Source organism: Arabidopsis lyrata (assembly GCF_000004255.2).
Source record: "Arabidopsis lyrata subsp. lyrata unplaced genomic scaffold ARALYscaffold_3, whole genome shotgun sequence".
Classification (NCBI taxonomy): domain Eukaryota; kingdom Viridiplantae; phylum Streptophyta; class Magnoliopsida; order Brassicales; family Brassicaceae; genus Arabidopsis; species Arabidopsis lyrata.
This window is the reverse complement of record NW_003302553.1, coordinates 12,345,904-12,363,092: the sequence shown is the minus strand read 5'-3', so window position 1 is coordinate 12,363,092 and position 17,189 is coordinate 12,345,904. Positions and strand designations below refer to the sequence as shown.

The 17,189-nt window shown below is 35.6% G+C and overlaps 4 protein-coding genes and 1 long non-coding RNA gene across 6 annotated transcripts; 2 read left to right on the top strand and 3 right to left on the bottom strand.

Annotated features, from left to right (window-relative positions):
- Positions 1-7: 7 nt before the first annotated feature.
- LOC110229813 lies at positions 8-4,127 on the bottom strand. The gene is made up of 5 exons (XR_002333195.1): positions 3,848-4,127; positions 3,720-3,759; positions 3,303-3,523; positions 1,118-1,194; positions 8-361 (listed from the first exon to the last, which is right to left on the bottom strand). It is a non-coding gene; the product is annotated as an uncharacterized LOC110229813 (long non-coding RNA).
- A 1,426-nt stretch (positions 4,128-5,553) lies between these two features.
- Positions 5,554-8,769, top strand: LOC110229809 (receptor like protein 30-like). 2 transcript variants are annotated; one of them, XM_021030779.1, is made up of 2 exons: positions 7,784-7,867; positions 7,929-8,769. In XM_021030779.1, the coding sequence occupies exon 2, from the start codon at positions 7,993-7,995 to the stop codon at positions 8,755-8,757; it is 765 nt and encodes a 254-aa protein (XP_020886438.1). In that variant the 5' UTR covers positions 7,784-7,867; positions 7,929-7,992; the 3' UTR covers positions 8,758-8,769. The 2 variants fall into 2 exon arrangements, with proteins under 2 accessions (XP_020886437.1, XP_020886438.1); XM_021030778.1 differs by having other exon boundaries at positions 5,554-8,769.
- A 64-nt stretch (positions 8,770-8,833) lies between these two features.
- On the bottom strand, positions 8,834-9,852 carry LOC110230081 (the record flags this gene model as incomplete). Its single annotated transcript, XM_021032069.1, has 4 exons — positions 8,834-9,160; positions 9,253-9,356; positions 9,431-9,474; positions 9,720-9,852. Coding segments are annotated over 4 exons (324 nt in total), but the record flags the coding sequence as incomplete, so codon positions are not given.
- Positions 9,853-10,108: 256 nt separating this feature from the next.
- LOC110229811 lies at positions 10,109-11,831 on the bottom strand. Its single transcript, XM_021030781.1, is given in 6 exon segments — positions 10,109-10,284; positions 10,356-10,506; positions 10,508-10,542; positions 10,642-10,705; positions 10,979-11,108; positions 11,536-11,831. Coding segments are annotated over 5 exon segments (459 nt in total). The 5' UTR covers positions 11,655-11,831; the 3' UTR covers positions 10,109-10,284; positions 10,356-10,395.
- A 229-nt stretch (positions 11,832-12,060) lies between these two features.
- On the top strand, positions 12,061-14,745 carry LOC110230080. The gene is given in 7 exon segments (XM_021032068.1): positions 12,061-12,743; positions 12,941-13,240; positions 13,299-13,571; positions 13,682-14,227; positions 14,229-14,293; positions 14,363-14,471; positions 14,599-14,745. Coding segments are annotated over 7 exon segments (2,010 nt in total). The 5' UTR covers positions 12,061-12,173.
- Positions 14,746-17,189: the final 2,444 nt, after the last annotated feature.

The following is a 17,189-nucleotide window of genomic DNA, read 5'->3' as shown; positions in this document are numbered from 1 at the left end:
GAACAACTATACCTAAGTTCAGATTCTGTTGATCCTTCTGATATTGGAGGTACAAATAATCCCGTGTTGACATCAGAGTTTTTGAACGGTCTAAAGATATCTGGATTGCCAAATCATGGTATAAGGTTGAAAGTTGGTTGTCCTGTGATGTTACTACGAAATTTAGATCCAAGAGGAGGGCTAATGAATGGCACTAGACTGCAAATAACACAAATGGGTGATAAAGTCATTGAGGCTGTCATTATTACAGGTGATAGAGTCGGAGATAAAGTCCTCCTTCCCAGGATATTGATATCTCCATCTGATACTAAACTTCCGTTTAAAATGCGTCGAAGACAACTTCCAATAGCAGTTGCTTTTGCTATGACCATTAATAAAAGCCAGGGACAATCGTTAATAAGGTTGGCATCTATCTACCAAGGCCATGCTTTTCTCATGGCCAACTCTATGTAGCTATCTCAAGGGTAACTTCAAAAAAAGGACTGAAGATACTCATAGTGGACAAAGAAGGAAAGCCGCAGAAGGAAACGTTGAATGTGGTGTTTAAGGAAGTCTTTCAGAACCTATAAGGTTCCACATTGCAAAAGACATTTGGTTTAAGAGGTAAAAATCAATAAAAACTGATTATTATTTTCACCTGTTACACTTTACTAATTTCTTATTGGTTGTCTGAACAGGTAGAAGCTGGTATGGAAATGGAAATTTGGTAGTAATCTCTTCAATCTACGACTTCCATTGAAGAGATTATTTTACCAAACTTGGTCTGTTATTCTCTCAATTCTCTTTTAATAATATAGATTCAGAAATTTTGATTATTAATATCAGCATAAATTTGTTTTAAATAATTTTTCATTTACATTTAAATCATATTAAGTACAAAAAGGTAAACTATTAAAAGTTTACTAATTCAAAAAACATATACAGAATCTAAATATTCTGTTAATTCATATAAACAAGTAGTATTACTTTAATATCTTATCAACCAATTGCAGAATTTAACATACATGTCAACAGTGAATATAGTAAAATCATTTTTGAAAAACAATTAACACATCACGACAACTTCATATTTAATTGTGGATCTAAATACTTCTTGAATCATTTAGACCTCACTAACCTTTATCAGTGCTTTCAGAATCTGGACTGGCTTTATCATTGCTTTCAAATTTGCCTTCTTTAAAGATGTTGCCTGGTCTGTAAACATAGAATTATCTAGCATCAGTACCATTATAATTGTAACTAACAAATAGCAAAAACTAGATCCTGTTACAAAAAATCGATACTATTATTTAAGTACATATTTACTTATATATTTTACTTATATATAATCTATTATATAAAAAATCTATCATGAATAACAAAAACTAAAGAAACTTCCATATTTGACGGTTTATACAATCTAGGCAAATCTAAATCGTTGGGTGTATCTTGAAAAATGTAAACTGTATCCTTTTGTAATAATTAGCAATGATTCGCATCAGTCTTTTCAAATTTTTATATTTTATATATTCTATTAACGATTCAGTTTCCTTTTCTTTTTATTTTAATCCTTTGCGTCTCTTAACCAATATATCTATATCTATATATATGCGTTGAGAGATTTTAGATTTACAGAGATATCTTCCCAGTTGAAAGCAAAACAAAATCTTTAAGAAACTATGGAGAAAATGCACCTTCTCTCTGATTTGCGAAGACATTCCACAAAGTGGAGGGTTTATGTTAAGATAATGAGTATCTGGCATCATAATCCTCTAAATGGTGATCTAACTACAATGATTCTCGCAGATGAGAAGGTTTGTTTCTAATTCTATTGTTTAGTTTTACACCTTTTTAAAATCATGTTCTAGGGTTGAAAAACTACTTATCTAATTTGTTTGTTTCCTTTGTATAGGGGAATTTTATGGACGCAACAATTCCACAAGGTTACTACCTCTGGAACTTTCAGCGAGGACTCAAACAAGACGTTTGGTACTACATGACTGACTTTCAAGTCATCAAACCTCCAAACCAAGTCAGATATTCAACTATGCCACTTCAGGTTAAGTTTATGAGTGGAACTACCATGTGGCCTGTTAGATCTAAGTCCTGGAACAATTACTGGAACTTTGTTTGGCCTGATACTGTCAGAAATGCTCATGAAGATGATAAAAACTCTGTCTCTGGTAATAATTTCTGAAATTAAATGTTTTATACCAAGATTTATTATATATGAAGACTTATATGACCATTTTCCTGTAATATTTACTTAGATGCTATGGGAGTTATTTCTGCTGTTTCCACCATAGGAAGGTTTCCATATGTGTGTCGCAGAGGGGAAACAGACTATGAATCTCGCTATGTCTGCTTCAAAATTAAAAATAATGTGTAAGTTTAGTTTACCCTCTGTGACAGAATTTCAATGTCTGTTCTTAAATTACTTTAAGAAATTGGATTGACTGTTCTTTTTGTTTGGAAATTAAACTTTTAATCTAGGGGGGAGACAATAAAATGCGTAGCTGTGGGAAAGTGGTGTGAGTTCTTTGTGAACACTTGGTCTCAGAAGATAAGCGGAATAAACTACAACTATGATAAGATTGTTGCAGTCTTGCGTTTCTGGAGAATAACTTCTTACTGTGGTTGGTTCTTATTATAGTTTTATGAACTGACTTTACAATTTTATTAGTTACATTGACTGAATCTTTTTTTTTTTCTATAGGAAACAATGTTTTAATGAGTGAATATGGCTGTTCACGTCTATACATTGATCCAATCTTTTATGAACTTGACATTCCAAGTTATCTGTAAGTTAAACATTCTCTTATAATTGGCATATATTTTGGTTGAGATTCATAGCCTAGGTAAACATAAAGCATATGTTTTTTTGCAAGCGATCATTCGACGATGGATCAAGTGACGAAGAGGATGTGATGATGGAGATGGTTGCTGAGAACTAACATGTGAAGGAAGGAGGGATTGGATTTGCAAGGTTACTTCAGTTTCTCTTAGTTTATGTTGTTTCTTTTTACATTTTTAGAGGAGATGAACTCTGTCTTTTTAAAAACTTCCTTGGAGGTATGGAAAACTCCTTTTGTAATCGACTTAAACCTACCCTATTTGTTTCTTTTGTATTTAATCTCTATTTTACTCTGTTTTCCATAAAAAGTTTTATTAGTATATTCCCTAAATTTAAGTAAGTTTTCTAAAAACTATATTGTACTCATAAATGTTAAGCTACGCAATATCAATATTTAAAAGTATAGATTGACAACTATATGTTTTATATAACAACTCTACAATTTCAGAAAGAGATTACATAATCTAACCTTTAAAATAGCTTCCAGATTCCGTTATGGCTACTAAAGGACATCAAATTTGTCTTCTCCGATTGAAATCAACTCGAATATTTTGCCTTCTCTGTAAACATTGTATTTGGTAAAATCAGAACCATATATATTAAGACATTGTTTTGTTATGTAAGAGCTGTAATAGAAAGCTTAACTTTGTAAATCGTCTTCCTCAGACAAAATCATCATCCAATCATTATCTAAAATCAATTTAGGAACAAATTAAATATTAGGAAACAAAATCTATTGCCTAAATCTATACAAAATCAAATTATAGCCTCTTTTCACTCCAACGCATAGAAGATTTTGATAATAGATAGAGTTACCCGAATAAACACAAAAATTATAGACATGCAATTACGGATCTAAACAACAAATATAATTGAAAATACTTACTCATGCAAGTTCGTATACCCACAGTGATAGCCCAAGATCTCTGTTGAAACACAGAATTACAAAGATTGTAAATGAATCAACAGATTATAAAAATAGATTGATTGAAGAAGAATCTCTAAAAACCTTACCTCTTTGAAGAATTTCCGAATCTGATATGGAAATTAGATGTACGGAGACTCGATTGATGATCGAAACTTTTGACATTGATTGAGAAATCGGAAAAGCTTATGATTTTTAGGGATTCATTCTTTGAAGACCATAAGACAAAGAATCGTGATATAATCACTTCTGTCCAAAAGAAAAAAAAAACATTTGATTCTGTATTAAAAAACAAAAACGAAACCATGGATCTCTAAATGGGTCTATCAAAAATCCAGCCCAATCCTAATTAAAAGGGGAATCATTAACGGGCCTTTATCTGAATTATAATCATTTATATTTATGAAATATGCATCAAATTACAAACAATAATTTTATTTCACCAAACAAATCATTTTATAGTTTAAGAAATAAAAATATACAATATAACTCAGAATAATAATTTCGTTTCACAAATATTACAACCAATTTTGCAACTTTCTCAATAATTCAACAAAACCAAACCAAGATATCCAATCATTCACCAATCAAAATTACTAAATTCTTACTAATTATTCTTTCCAATCTTTTTAACCAATCAAACAAAAAACCCCATACATACGTTTTCCAACACTAAATGTTAGACCCGTTTTCACTATACGTTATACAACAAATATTCAACCCGCATCTTTCAAAATATAAAACCCCGCACGTACGTGCGGGTCCGGACCTAGTACCATTTAATCACCAGTATCAGAAAAAAATAAAATAGAAAATGATAAAGAACATGTGACTACTCATGTATTTTACTAGGGCAGACCTCAGTAACTACCCTAGTAGTTCTGTAGTTGTATAAAAGAGGTGAAATCTTGGAAAGAGAAGGCGAACAAAATCATCGAATTATTGATGCGATGGAAGGGGAGAGGAGAATCTAGAGATTGTGGGAAAGAGTAATTAAGAAGTCGGATGATTATAAAAAAAATAATAATAATAATAATAGGTAAATCGGTTTAAGAGAGTAAAATAGAAAGACTTGAGTTTTAAAACATGTGTCATAAGGGGAAAGGTACAATTTTGAGGAAATTGACTTGTGTTCTATAATAATAGGATAAAGTTTGATGCCTCTAACATTGTAATTAACATGATCGGGATATGTATCAGTTAGTCTACAGAAAAATAGATACATATGTGGGGAAGCGTATTTAGTTAAGTGGTTAACCGTCTACTTCAGCAGTTTTCCCCACCAGAGTTTGACTCCAACAAGTAGTGTTACCCCGCGTAGTAAAAATTGAAGTATGCGTTCGATTTTGTCAACCAAATGATGTCAAAAAGAAAAAAAAAATATGAGCAACAAAATAACATAGGTCATAGAGTAAACTTAATCCACATAGGAATAGGAAAAACTAAATAACATGTGAAAAACAATCAATTGAAAATCAAATAATAACATAATAGAAGACAAAAATAAAATGAACCTGTTAAGCGTTTCTCTTGATGCTCTCTCGTCATCGTTTTTAATCTTAATCTTTTTTTTTGTGGGTGGTTTAATTTTTTTTTCCATATTTTCGATTTTTTTTACCTCTTTCAACAGTTATAAAATATTACTATAAACCCTAATATAGGTAGTCCTAATGTAATCTAATATATATTTACTTTATATCTTAATATATAATTTTTACTCCAACCCATTTTGAATCCTTACTTTATTTGTGCTCTTAAACAAAAAAAAAAAAGCTATACTAATCGGCCCCTAAAACCTACTAAGCCCAATTCAATAACACCACTAAAGCTCCAGTGTCTCGAAACACCAAATCAAAACTCTCGTAACCTCTCTCCTTTCCTCACGTCACAAAAGATCTAAACCAAGGAAGCTTCCTATTCAGTTAGCTTGGTGTGTAACACATGTAGGGGTCAATATCAGTTGGACATTTGTGGTAGGATCTTGACTCACCAACATCAGCTTGGTGTGTAACACATGTAGTGGTCAATTATTCATGTGGTTTTGAAAATAATGTATATGTAATAAATTTCAAAGTGATGTGATTGCAGTCCAAATTATACATTAGAAAAGTCATCTAACGTTGATTTCACTTCAATGAAAACTTCACTTAGCTCTAACTTTTTCCACTATGCAAAACTACATCCTATCATTATTTATACCAATCTCCTCTCTCTCACATTTCTTATATCAAAATCCATTCTTTCTTAAAAAGTTTTCATCATGTCTGAACCGCTTTTGCGTTTGAATTTTCTCTCGCTACTCTTACTCTCTTGTGTCTCCCCTTCAAGCTTCTTCACTTTTAATAACCCTGTTGTTGGTCTTGTTGCTTGTGGTCCCCATCAGATTCAAGCCTTTACGCAGTTCAAGAACGAGTTTGATACTCGTGCTTGCAACCATAGTGACCCTAGGAATGGAGTGTGGTGCGATAACTCCACGGGCGCGGTCACGAAGCTACGACTCGGGGCCTGTCTCAGTGGAACTCTGAAACCCAACAGCAGCCTCTTCCAGTTTCATCAGCTTCGTTACCTTTCTCTCCCTCAAAACAATTTCATCTCCTCTTCACTCCCTTCCGAGTTTGGAAATCTCAACAAATTAGAGGTTTTATCTCTTTACTCTAATGGCTTCCTCGGCCAAGTTCCTTCTTCATTTAGTAACTTAAGCATGCTTTCCTTTTTAGCCCTTTCCGATAACGAGCTCACTGGTAGTTTCTCATTTGTGCGGAATCTACGCAAGCTCACAGCTTTAGATGTTTCTCATAATCACTTCTCTGAAACTGTAAATCCCAACAGTAGTCTGTTTGACTTGCACCACCTCTCTTACCTTAATATCGGTTTCAACAACTTCACCTCCTCTTCACTCCCTTATGAATTTGGCAATCTACACAAACTAGAGGTATTGGATGTTACCTCTAATAGCTTCTTCGGTCAAGTTCCCCCCACAATTAGTAACCTAACCCAATTAACCGAGTTGTACCTTTCCACGAACGACCTCACTGGTTGTCTCCCACTTGTACAAAATCTAACCAAGCTCTCTTGGCTGGAACTTTCTTATAATCACTTCTCTGGAACCATCCCTTCTTCTCTCTTCACTATGCCTTTCTTATCATATCTTTCATTAGGTGGAAACAATCTCAACGGTTCAATTGAAGCTTCTAACTCCTTTTCGTCATCAAGGCTAGAGAGTTTGTACCTAGGCAAAAACCATTTTGAAGGAAAAATCCTAGAGCCTATCTCAAAGCTCATTAACCTTAAAGAGCTCGACCTTTCTTTCCTAAACACAAGCTACCCAATTGACTTAAGTCTCTTCTCCTCTCTCAAATCTTTGTTGCTCCTCGATCTATCAGGTGACTGGATATCTCAGGCTAGTTTAAGTTCAGATTCATACATCCCATCGACCTTGGAAGCGTTGCGTTTGGAGTACTGCAACATTAGTGATTTCCCAAACATCTTAAAGACCCTTCAAAATTTGAAGTATATTTCGGTATCCAACAATAGAATCAGTGGGAAAATTCCAGGGTGGTTATGGAGCCTTCCACGTCTGAGCTCAGTTCTCATTACAAATAATTTGTTAACTGGCTTCGAAGGTTCATCAGAAACTTTTGTAAATTCATCGGTGCAGATCTTACTTTTGGATTCAAATAGTTTAGAAGGAGCACTTCCGCATCTGCCACTCTCTATCAGCTACTTCTCTGCAAAAAACAATAGTTTCAGTGGCGGCATACCTCTTTCAATATGCAACAGAAGCTCGCTTGATGTTCTTGATCTAAGCTACAACAACTTCACCGGTCAAATACCTCCATGTCTAAGTAACTTCTTGATTTTGGATCTCCGGAAGAACAACTTGGGAGGAAGTATTCCAGACAAGTATTATGCCGATGCACCTCTACGGTCACTCGACGTTGGCTACAATCGATTAACAGGAAAGCTTCCAAGGTCTCTTCTAAATTGCTCAGCTCTACAATTTCTAAGTGTGGACCACAACGAAATCAAAGATACATTTCCTTTCTCCCTTAAAGCTTTACCGAAACTGCAAGTCCTTATCCTCCGTTCAAACAAATTCTATGGTCCTCTATCTCCTCCCAATCAAGGTCCTCTGGGATTTCCTGAGCTGCGGATACTTGAGATAGCTGGTAACAGTTTAACCGGAAGCTTGCCCCCAAACTTTTTTGTGAATTGGAAAGCATCATCACTCACGATGAATGAAGATCTCGGTCTATATATGGTATATGAGACGGCTGTTTACGGAATCTATTACCTTACCTATCTCGAAGCTATAGATTTACAATATAAAGGTCTATCTATGGAGCAAAAGAGGGTCGTTACTTCCTCAGCCACCATTGATTTTTCTGGAAATAGACTTGAAGGAGAAATTCCTGAATCTATTGGTCTCCTAAAGGCACTGATCGCACTCAACTTATCGAAGAACGCCTTCACAGGCCATATTCCTCTATCTTTGGCCAATCTTGTGAAGCTCGAGTCACTAGACCTATCAAGTAATCACCTCTCAGGGACTATTCCTAATGGATTAGGGACTCTCTCATTCTTGGCGTATATAAACGTGTCTCACAACCAACTCAATGGTGAAATACCACAAGGAACACAGATAACTGGGCAAAATAGATCGTCCTTTGAAGGAAATGCAGGGCTTTGTGGTTTTCCTCTTGAAGAAAGTTGTTTTGGGACTAACGCGCCACCAGCACAGCAGACTAAAGAAGAAGAAGAAGAGGAAGAAGATGAGCAAGTGTTAAACTGGAAAGGCGTGGCAATAGGGTATGGGCTTGGAGTGTTACTTGGATTGGCAATAGCAAAACTCATTGCTTCATACAAACCGGAGTGGCTAGCTTGTCTAGTTAAGGGCAGAAACCGTTTAGCTTGTCTAGTGGCTAAGCTGCAATGTTTGTCAAGTTGTTGTTGGTATTGTATTGAAGCATTTCCTTACGTTTGTTGTATCTTTATCTGATGTTTTTGTTCTGTTTTGTTGGTATTGTATTGAAGCATATTCATATACTAAATAGACAACTCATCTAACACTGAAACAGAATATAACTAATTGCTTAAGTCTCAACAAGACTTGTTGATCTTCAGCCTCTCAGTTCCACTATGACACATACCAAAACTATAATCCCCTACGTTCCACAACTGTCCCAACCTATACACCATAACTATCTCACCAATAACTATCTCACCAACCAAGTCACAATTTTCTTTTCTTTTCAACCTTTCTTTGTTGGCTTTAGCAGTGTTAAGACATACCTTACTCCTAGTGAGAGGTCTAAAAAGTCTTGATCTGTCTCCAACAACTTGGCACACACAATTTCCATCAAGTCATTTTCTGGGTATGGAAGTCTTCCTTACCACTAAACCTGTCATCATCATCAACATCCTTCAGTTTCCATGGTAAATACTAAAACTAAAAAGTCATTGCCTTGTTCCACTTTTTATTCTTTGCACATACCTTTTGATGCATTCACATTTGTCTGAAGCTAACAAAGAAAGTGGGGAGCAAAGGAAGGGCCAATTACGGTCATGTCTTTCTTCTTTCTTTATGATTTTTTTTTTTCATTCGTCGATTTTTCTTTCTTTGGAGATTTTCTTCATTAGTCTATTTCATCCCTTTTTCTACTTTGCCAGACTTTTCCAAGTAAAGTTATTGCATCGACACTTGTTTTAGGTCGTCCTACAGACAAAAAAAAAAGCAATTATAACAACCAAATAGAAAGAAAACTTTAACATAATATAATACCTTGAATGTCTACCGTCTATTCGAAGACTTAGACCTCCTAATTCCAAAGAGATTTCCCTTCGGAAATAAAGTTTCAGATAAACAATATATAAAAAGAAACCTTAATTTTCTTTTCCTTCTTTCAACTCATACAAAACCAAGACTTGGAACAAAAACCATTCACCTAATTCTCATCTATCTTTTACCTCTTCGTCCCCATTCTCTTGTTAAAAAAAAAAAAACACAGGAGAGTACCATGATTAATTTTTCTCTGTCTCTGACAATCATAGGGATGCTCTTTGTGATCCCCTCTTGTTTTTTGTCAGTTGATAAGTGTCACAAACACTGCACCTCTTGGTTTAAATGCTGTATGAGGAGATATCTCTATTATCCCTTTTGGTCGCTTCAAAGAGAAGAGTGCGGTCACCCGGATTTTAAAGTCAACTGCAGCGGCGATTTCCCATAGCTAAGTATATCCTTTGCCAAGTTCCATATCCTTGAGCTGAACTATTTTGCAATGATTTTATAAGACTCGCCAGAATGGATTATTACAACAATCTTTGTCCCATATAACCTGAGAATGCAACAATCAACCAACAAATCCTTCCATTTCTTCAAGACACCGAGCTGCGTACTTTTTATTATAACTACTCTGGTCCAAGGTAGACATACTTACCATTGGTTACATTAGACAGCCTGAGTGTAAGGCAAAGTTACTTTGTCTACGATCATATTTCAGTACTAATTCACCATATTTCTTTATCCCTAACAAAATCAAATGAAAATATATAAAAAAAGAGACCACGAAAACAGAACGAAAAAAGAAGGACATATACCGGCAGAGTTCCCCTAAACGTATTCTCCTGCTTTCAAGTTTTAAGCACAGTTGAAGCCACGACAAACCGAGAGGAGGATGATGAGAATTAATGCGATGATGATACCAAGGACTATGAGCTTAATCTTCATGTTCTGAAACCACATCTTTCTTGTCATTTTCGTTCCTGGCGCTCTGAAATCTTGTGCCTGTAGATATCAGAATTCAAAATATAAGAGAGTGACAATTAGAAAGGAGATATGTTTGTATCAAAAAGCTAACATATGAGTGAAAGGTAAGTTACTAACCTGTGAACAAAGGTTCTCGGATTTTGTCCACTAGAAGCTCAATTTTCTCACCACGGTCAAGAGCCTGCAAGTTAATGAATTACATAAAGCACATGCAGTTTCGCAGAAGTGGGTAAGAAGCAGAGAGAATTCAAGTCATTTATGACATATATTCTCAAATTAATGATATAAAATTGTGAGATTGACATGGATATGATTCAGACCTTCTCAATGTTCTCCGTCATAACACATTTCACTTCGTTCACTTGATACTAAATCAGTTAAAAACCATATTCACAGACACTTAAATCAGTTAATTTTTTGGTTTTCCGTATTCTGATGGTAGAGCCAAAAGTACCCAAATTCTTTGTTCAAGCTGTTGAGTTAAGTAGTGGTCATCTTTCCTTTCCACCACTATATCTCTTGTTGAAGTCTTCTTTAACTCGCTCCAAGAAGGCCATTGAAATCTGCTGAAACAACGCAACAGGCTGCACAAAAAAGAGAGAATCTATTGTCAGACTCAGATCCATGAACAAATATGAGAGAATTATAAGAAAAGACACTAAATGTCTTTACAAATACGAAAACAAAACTGTAGAGTTATTCCTCATATATCACCTAACTTCAAATACAAGAGGCAAAGCAAGCTAAAGGCATAACCACATGCAAAACAATTCATGCTAAAAGTACATGTATTGTTTTTTTGTTTTAAATTTTAGTTTGGTTGTATTAAAGGAAATTTTCACTTCCATTTAACCAAAGTCTCAATTGCAATGCCTTCTCAGTTCTCACAAACAAGCCAATACATAAGCCGAATGGAATCAGAACACCAAGAGAGAAAATTCTAATCCATCAATGGAAACCTTAACAGAAGCAAAACGAAGTCATAAATATACACATGAATATCACTGGGACCGATAGAAAATGAGCAGATAGATCCATTGAAATCGATTGCAACACGAACACAAATATACATATACGTCTACCAAATAGATCGAAAGTACGCCTTCAAGAGAGCGAAATCTAAAACTCATATTTACGCGAATCCAAGCATAAAGAGAACGTGTTCCGATTGAGAAGGGAGACTCACTGAAGCCACTTTCGACGAGGTAATTGACGGTGTCACCGTCGCAATTGTATTCGAAGAAGGAAGCTTCTAGAGGCACTGCGAAGTGACGGAAGTGAAATTCCCTTTTGAATTTAGTATTCTCTGTGAGAATCACCAAATATTTTTAACTGAGATTTACCTAGAATGACTCATAACTTAGAAAAAATAACTTAAATGACACCCATTTGATTTATTAGACTAACCCATATTTTAAGTAAAAAGTCTAATTAACCTTCTTGAGTAACAATAATAACAATCATGCCATTATAAATTAAATCAAACCAAATAAATAAATAAAACTAGTATCGTAAAAAAACAACACTTGGGAGTGTTTATAAAATTGACTGATGCTGAATACACATGGGCTGCCCAAACCGTTCATTACTTCCTCTCAAATCAGCTGCGAGTCGACAACGATCACGAGATTTGGTGTTTGATTGATCAAATGCCAATCAGATTTTCTCTTTATGAATTTGCTGACGTAACGGGGCTCAATTGTGATGTTATTGACGAGTCAGACACATGTGAAGTTGCTTACCATGAGTTCTGGAATGAAATGGGTGTTGGAACGTCCGATGGTCCGCTGTTTATTGAGTTGGAGCATGTAATGGATATTAGCAAGGCATGGAGTAAAGAGAAGAGGATGATGGTTGGTAAGTTATGCTTGTTATCTGTTGGAGTTCATGGGATTCATCACGGTTCTAGAATCCCGTTGTCAAGTGCTAAAAGAGTTCTTGATCCAGTAGCTTTTGAGAAATATCCTTGGGGTCGAGTGGCATTTCAGTCTCTACTTAAGTCAGTGAAGATGGTTGATTTAAAGAAATATACTTATGTGATTCATGGATGCGTCCACGCCTTGTTGATATGGATTTACGAGAGTGTGCCTGGATTGGCAGCAGGATATGGATTTAAAAGGGAGACATTGACAGGTACTCCATTACTTGATTGGAGATCTTCTCGCAAACGTATCAAGTTTAAAGACTTTATTGCCAATGAGAAGACTGCCCATGGACAGGTATTTTAACATGCTGCAGCGTTTCTCTCTAATGTTTTATTTACTTATTTGGCTTCAGTTTTTTCTCTAGTATAACTGGTTAACATGATTATGTTTTTAAATAAAGACTGAGACTTGATTTTTTTTAAATCTGAAACTGTTTTGCATTTTTGATTATCTAAACAAATGGTTTCTGATTACTTAAATGTTGTGTAGAGGTGCGTGTGAGGCATATGATGCCAGTCACTGAGGAAAACATGTATCCTAAGTGGAGTGACGCGGCTGACAATCAAGATGGGCTGCTTGACAACTTGCTGAAAGACATCATCCACAATCGTTTACAAAATGATGCGTGGAAACATGTTAGAGTGCCAAGAAAGAAACGTAAAGTTTCTAGAAACGAGGATGGAGAGAGTAGTATCATTCCTAAGGAAAAGAAAATGAAGGAGTCAAAGGCTAGTGATGATGAAAGAGCAAAAGTATCTAACAAGAACCATAAACCAAGAAAAGAACATATGGTGGTCCACTATATTATTGATAGTGATTCAACTTAAACCATTATATGATTGATTTCAGGTTGATGAAGAGGAGAAGACTAGGTTGTTGGATATTTACAAGATGCTGGAGAATTTGAATGGGACAGTTTCAGAGATGAGCAAGAATCTTACCAGCAGAATGGATGTATTGGAGAGTAAAGTCGAATCTTTAGATCAACAGCTTATTAAGAGGTTTGAAGTTGTGGAGACAGATTTGAAGCTTCTTAAGGCGTCTAAGCCCACTGTTGTGCCCGATGATTTCGTCGCCACTTCCAACAACGTTGAATTAGATGAGGCAAATAGTAAATCAGCTGTAAGTTTATTTTGTTGTTCAAGAACAATTCTTTATAAAACTTTGTCTGTTTCCCATTTTTTGTATGAATTATTTTGCTAATGAATCCTATATCTGATTGTTTTTTTCAGTCTTGGATAGTAGAGGAGAAGCCAGGGTCTCAAGATGGGCTGCCTGTTAAAAGAGTAGTTAAGAAGGCTGTCTTTACCGTGAAGACAAAGAAAAAGAAGGCTGGAGAAGTGTCTGAGGATCTTGTTCTATGTGAAAAGAAACCTCCTACAAAGGGACTTACAAGGAAGAAAGTGACAAACGTGCCTAATAAAGGTTTTAAAAAGCCTGAGCAGAAGAAGATAGCTGCTCCAAAAGGTGTGAAGAAGACAATGAGGACTGTTGAGGATGATGTTGAGGATGTAACTGACAAAGTAATGGCTGATAATCTGAAAATGGTTTCAAGTTTTGAAGAAACCTTCTCTAATCCTCAAGATCATATGGCTAATAAGACTTTGGATGCAGCATTGACATCAATTCTACAAGGAGTACAGAGTTTGGACGGTGGGATTACTCAGGGGAGACGTGTGCCACAACTTGCGGGTTCTCAAAAATTTCCATATGTTGGAAATTCTACAGTGAAGCGCATAATCACTGATGCTCCACCTTCTTCATCATTACCAGAACATGCATCTTCAACCAGTTTCTGATGAGAAGTTTGAAAGTTTAACTGATTGGCTAGAAGACCGTGTTGAGTAAGTTTCTCTTTACTAGAACATCCACATTTTCTGTTTGCTTTTCTCATTTTCTGTTTTCTGTTTCAGGGACGAAGAACCACTTAGTACCAGCAATTTCAATGCCAGATTCTTTCGCCAGATTATTACTCCAAGAGATAGTTGGCCAGATGAAAAATATGGTTGGTTAAAAGACTATGTAAGTACTGTATATTGTTTTCAGATTTGTATATTGATTTCAGCTTTGGATATAGTTTTCAGTTTATTTCCTGTTAATGAAATGTTTTTAATTCACGTCTCTAACTTTGTTTTTGATTTTACTGCAGCACATGGGAGCTGTAATGTCTATGTTCCGCAGAAGGTTCTTGCGTGATCCTTCAAAATACCCTAATCAACGCATCGCTTTCTTGGATTCAATAAAGCATTTCTTGAACCACTTCAGATCAACATTTATGACAGCATTCCGACCTTGACTACTAATCCACAACTGGTCGAGCAATGCATGTTTTTAAAGAGGATGATCCCAGCTATGTTGTCGGCATTTGTTCATGTACACTTGCGTAAGAAGAGCTACGCAAGGTTGGGAGTTAGGAGAATTGAAGACATCCCCAAGAATGACGATGCAGGTGATTGTGCTATCTACTCGATAAAGTACATTGAATGTTTGGCGCTTGGGAAGTCATTCGATGGCTTGTGTGACAAGAACATGCAGTCCATCCGGACTAAACTTGCTGCGGAGATGTTTGACGAATTAGGAGAGTATGCCGGAACACTTGGCTCTGATGTTCGTCGCACGTACTTCCCTATACCTCAGCTCGATGATTCCTAGTAGCTTTGTTTCTGTTTTCTCAGACTTTTTTATTTAGGTTATGTATGTTGTTTCAGACTTTTGCTTTTTTGGAAGCTTTGGTTATGTTGGTTGTTTCAGCTCCATGACATTTTTATGTTCGTTGTCACAGACTTTTCTTTGTTACTTATGTCAGACTTTTATATAAGTTGTCACAGACTTTTATCTCACTTATCTCAGATTTTTATATAGGTTGTTGCAGACTTTTAAATAGGTTGTCACAGACTTTTATGTTACTTATCTCAGACTTTTATACAGGTTGTAGCAGATTTTTATATAGGTAGTTGCATACTTTTATGTATGTATTTTTATATAGGTTGTAGCAGACTTTTATGTATGTTGTCTCAAATTTTTATATAAGTTATAGCAGACTTTTATACAACCTTTCTAATGAGCCAAACTACTGATACAATCACAACCACTGAAACACAAGAAAATAATCCATCTAATCAAAAATTCAAGAATAAAAAACGAAAATGTAATTAAAACCAGAAACTAAAAAACATCCTTAAGCAGAAACTAAAAAACATCCTTAAGCAGAAGCTAAAAACCTTAAGTGTAATTAACTTTTAGAATTACAAAGTACTTAAAACTAGAAAAAAATCCTTAAGCAGTGCATGTCTTGCGATTGTGCCCTATTTGATTGCAATTACCACAAGTGTGCTGTTTTCTTGGCTTCTTCTTATCCATAGCAATCTCCAATGAAGATTTAATTCTCGATTTCTTTGGTCTTCCTGGTTGTTGTCGAGCTTCTGGTGGTAAACAAATCTTCGTCGCAACATCATCTAGAACAGGTTTACCAAAATCCCTAGGCATTATGGCGTTAGCATATGCATTGCATAAATAACTCTTATGATAGTAAGAATGACACATTGATATCCGAGAGACTTTTCTTTTTTCACCCGCAGCAATCGCATGGGCACATGGGATCTTCTCTAGATCATACCTGCGACACGTACATTTTTTGTCTTTCATATTTACAACATGGAGAGATGCTCCAAAAGTAACTTGTACTTGATGTGCATCTATATCTTGCACAGTTAGTAACTTGGCGTACTCTACACGACCCTGCAAAACAAAACAATATTGTTAGTGAATTATGTATATACGTTTAAAAGTGAAATTGTATATGATTAGAATTAGTACCTGCAAAATCTTCTCAACTCCACGTGTAAGATATGTAGACAAATTCAGTGCATCATTCCTTCGGTCTGAAAACCATCTTGTCATCATGAACCTAATTTCTTCTAACAGTTGTACAATAGGATAACTTCTGGCGGGTGACATGACCTTATTCATTGATTCAGCAATGTTACTTGTAAGCATATTGTACCTATCACCAGGGAAATGTACACGTGTCCACTGTCGTACATCCGCTCTTTGTAGGTATGCATGAAGGTCAGGCTTCGAAGCTTCAATTTGAGCAAATATCCTTTCAAAATCGACCAATCTAAAAGCATTTGCTGCCTTCTTTACCAAACCAAATGCATCTCTGCCTTTGAAGCGGACTAGTATATTCTTGTACAAATGATATGTACAAATTCCCCTGGAAGATTTAGGATAAACCGTCCGTATAGCTTTTCCGATGGATTGGTGCCTATCAGAAATAATGGCAAGACTTTCGTCATCTGGTATGACAATGCTGAGTTGTTTAAAAAACCATTCCCATGATTCATCATTTTCAGTATCCACAACGTCAAAAGCTATCGGGTATATCTGAAAATTACCATCTTGCGCTGTTGCTGTAAGAAGTATCCCTAAGTATTTTCCCTGTAAAAAAGTACCATCTACAACCACCACTTTCCTCATGAAAGGAAATCCTAAAATACTTGCACCAAACGCAAGAAACAAGTACTTAAATCTGTGAGTTTCATCAACTTCTAGTCGCGTGAAGGTTCCTGGATTTTCCCTCCTTAGCATGTACAAGTATACCGGGAGCTGCTCGTATCCACTTTCTGGACTACCCCTAACCAATTCTCGAGCAGATCTTAATGTCCGATAAGCCTTCCAGTAATCCATCTAACCAAATGTAATTTAAATAGTTATTTAAAGGAAACAATGACGTGTAAC

Bases quoted from the DNA above. Each gene is read 5' to 3' on its own strand.
- LOC110229809 (XM_021030778.1), top strand. From the start codon at position 6,019: ATGTCTGAACCGCTTTTGCGTTTGAATTTTCTCTCGCTACTCTTACTC.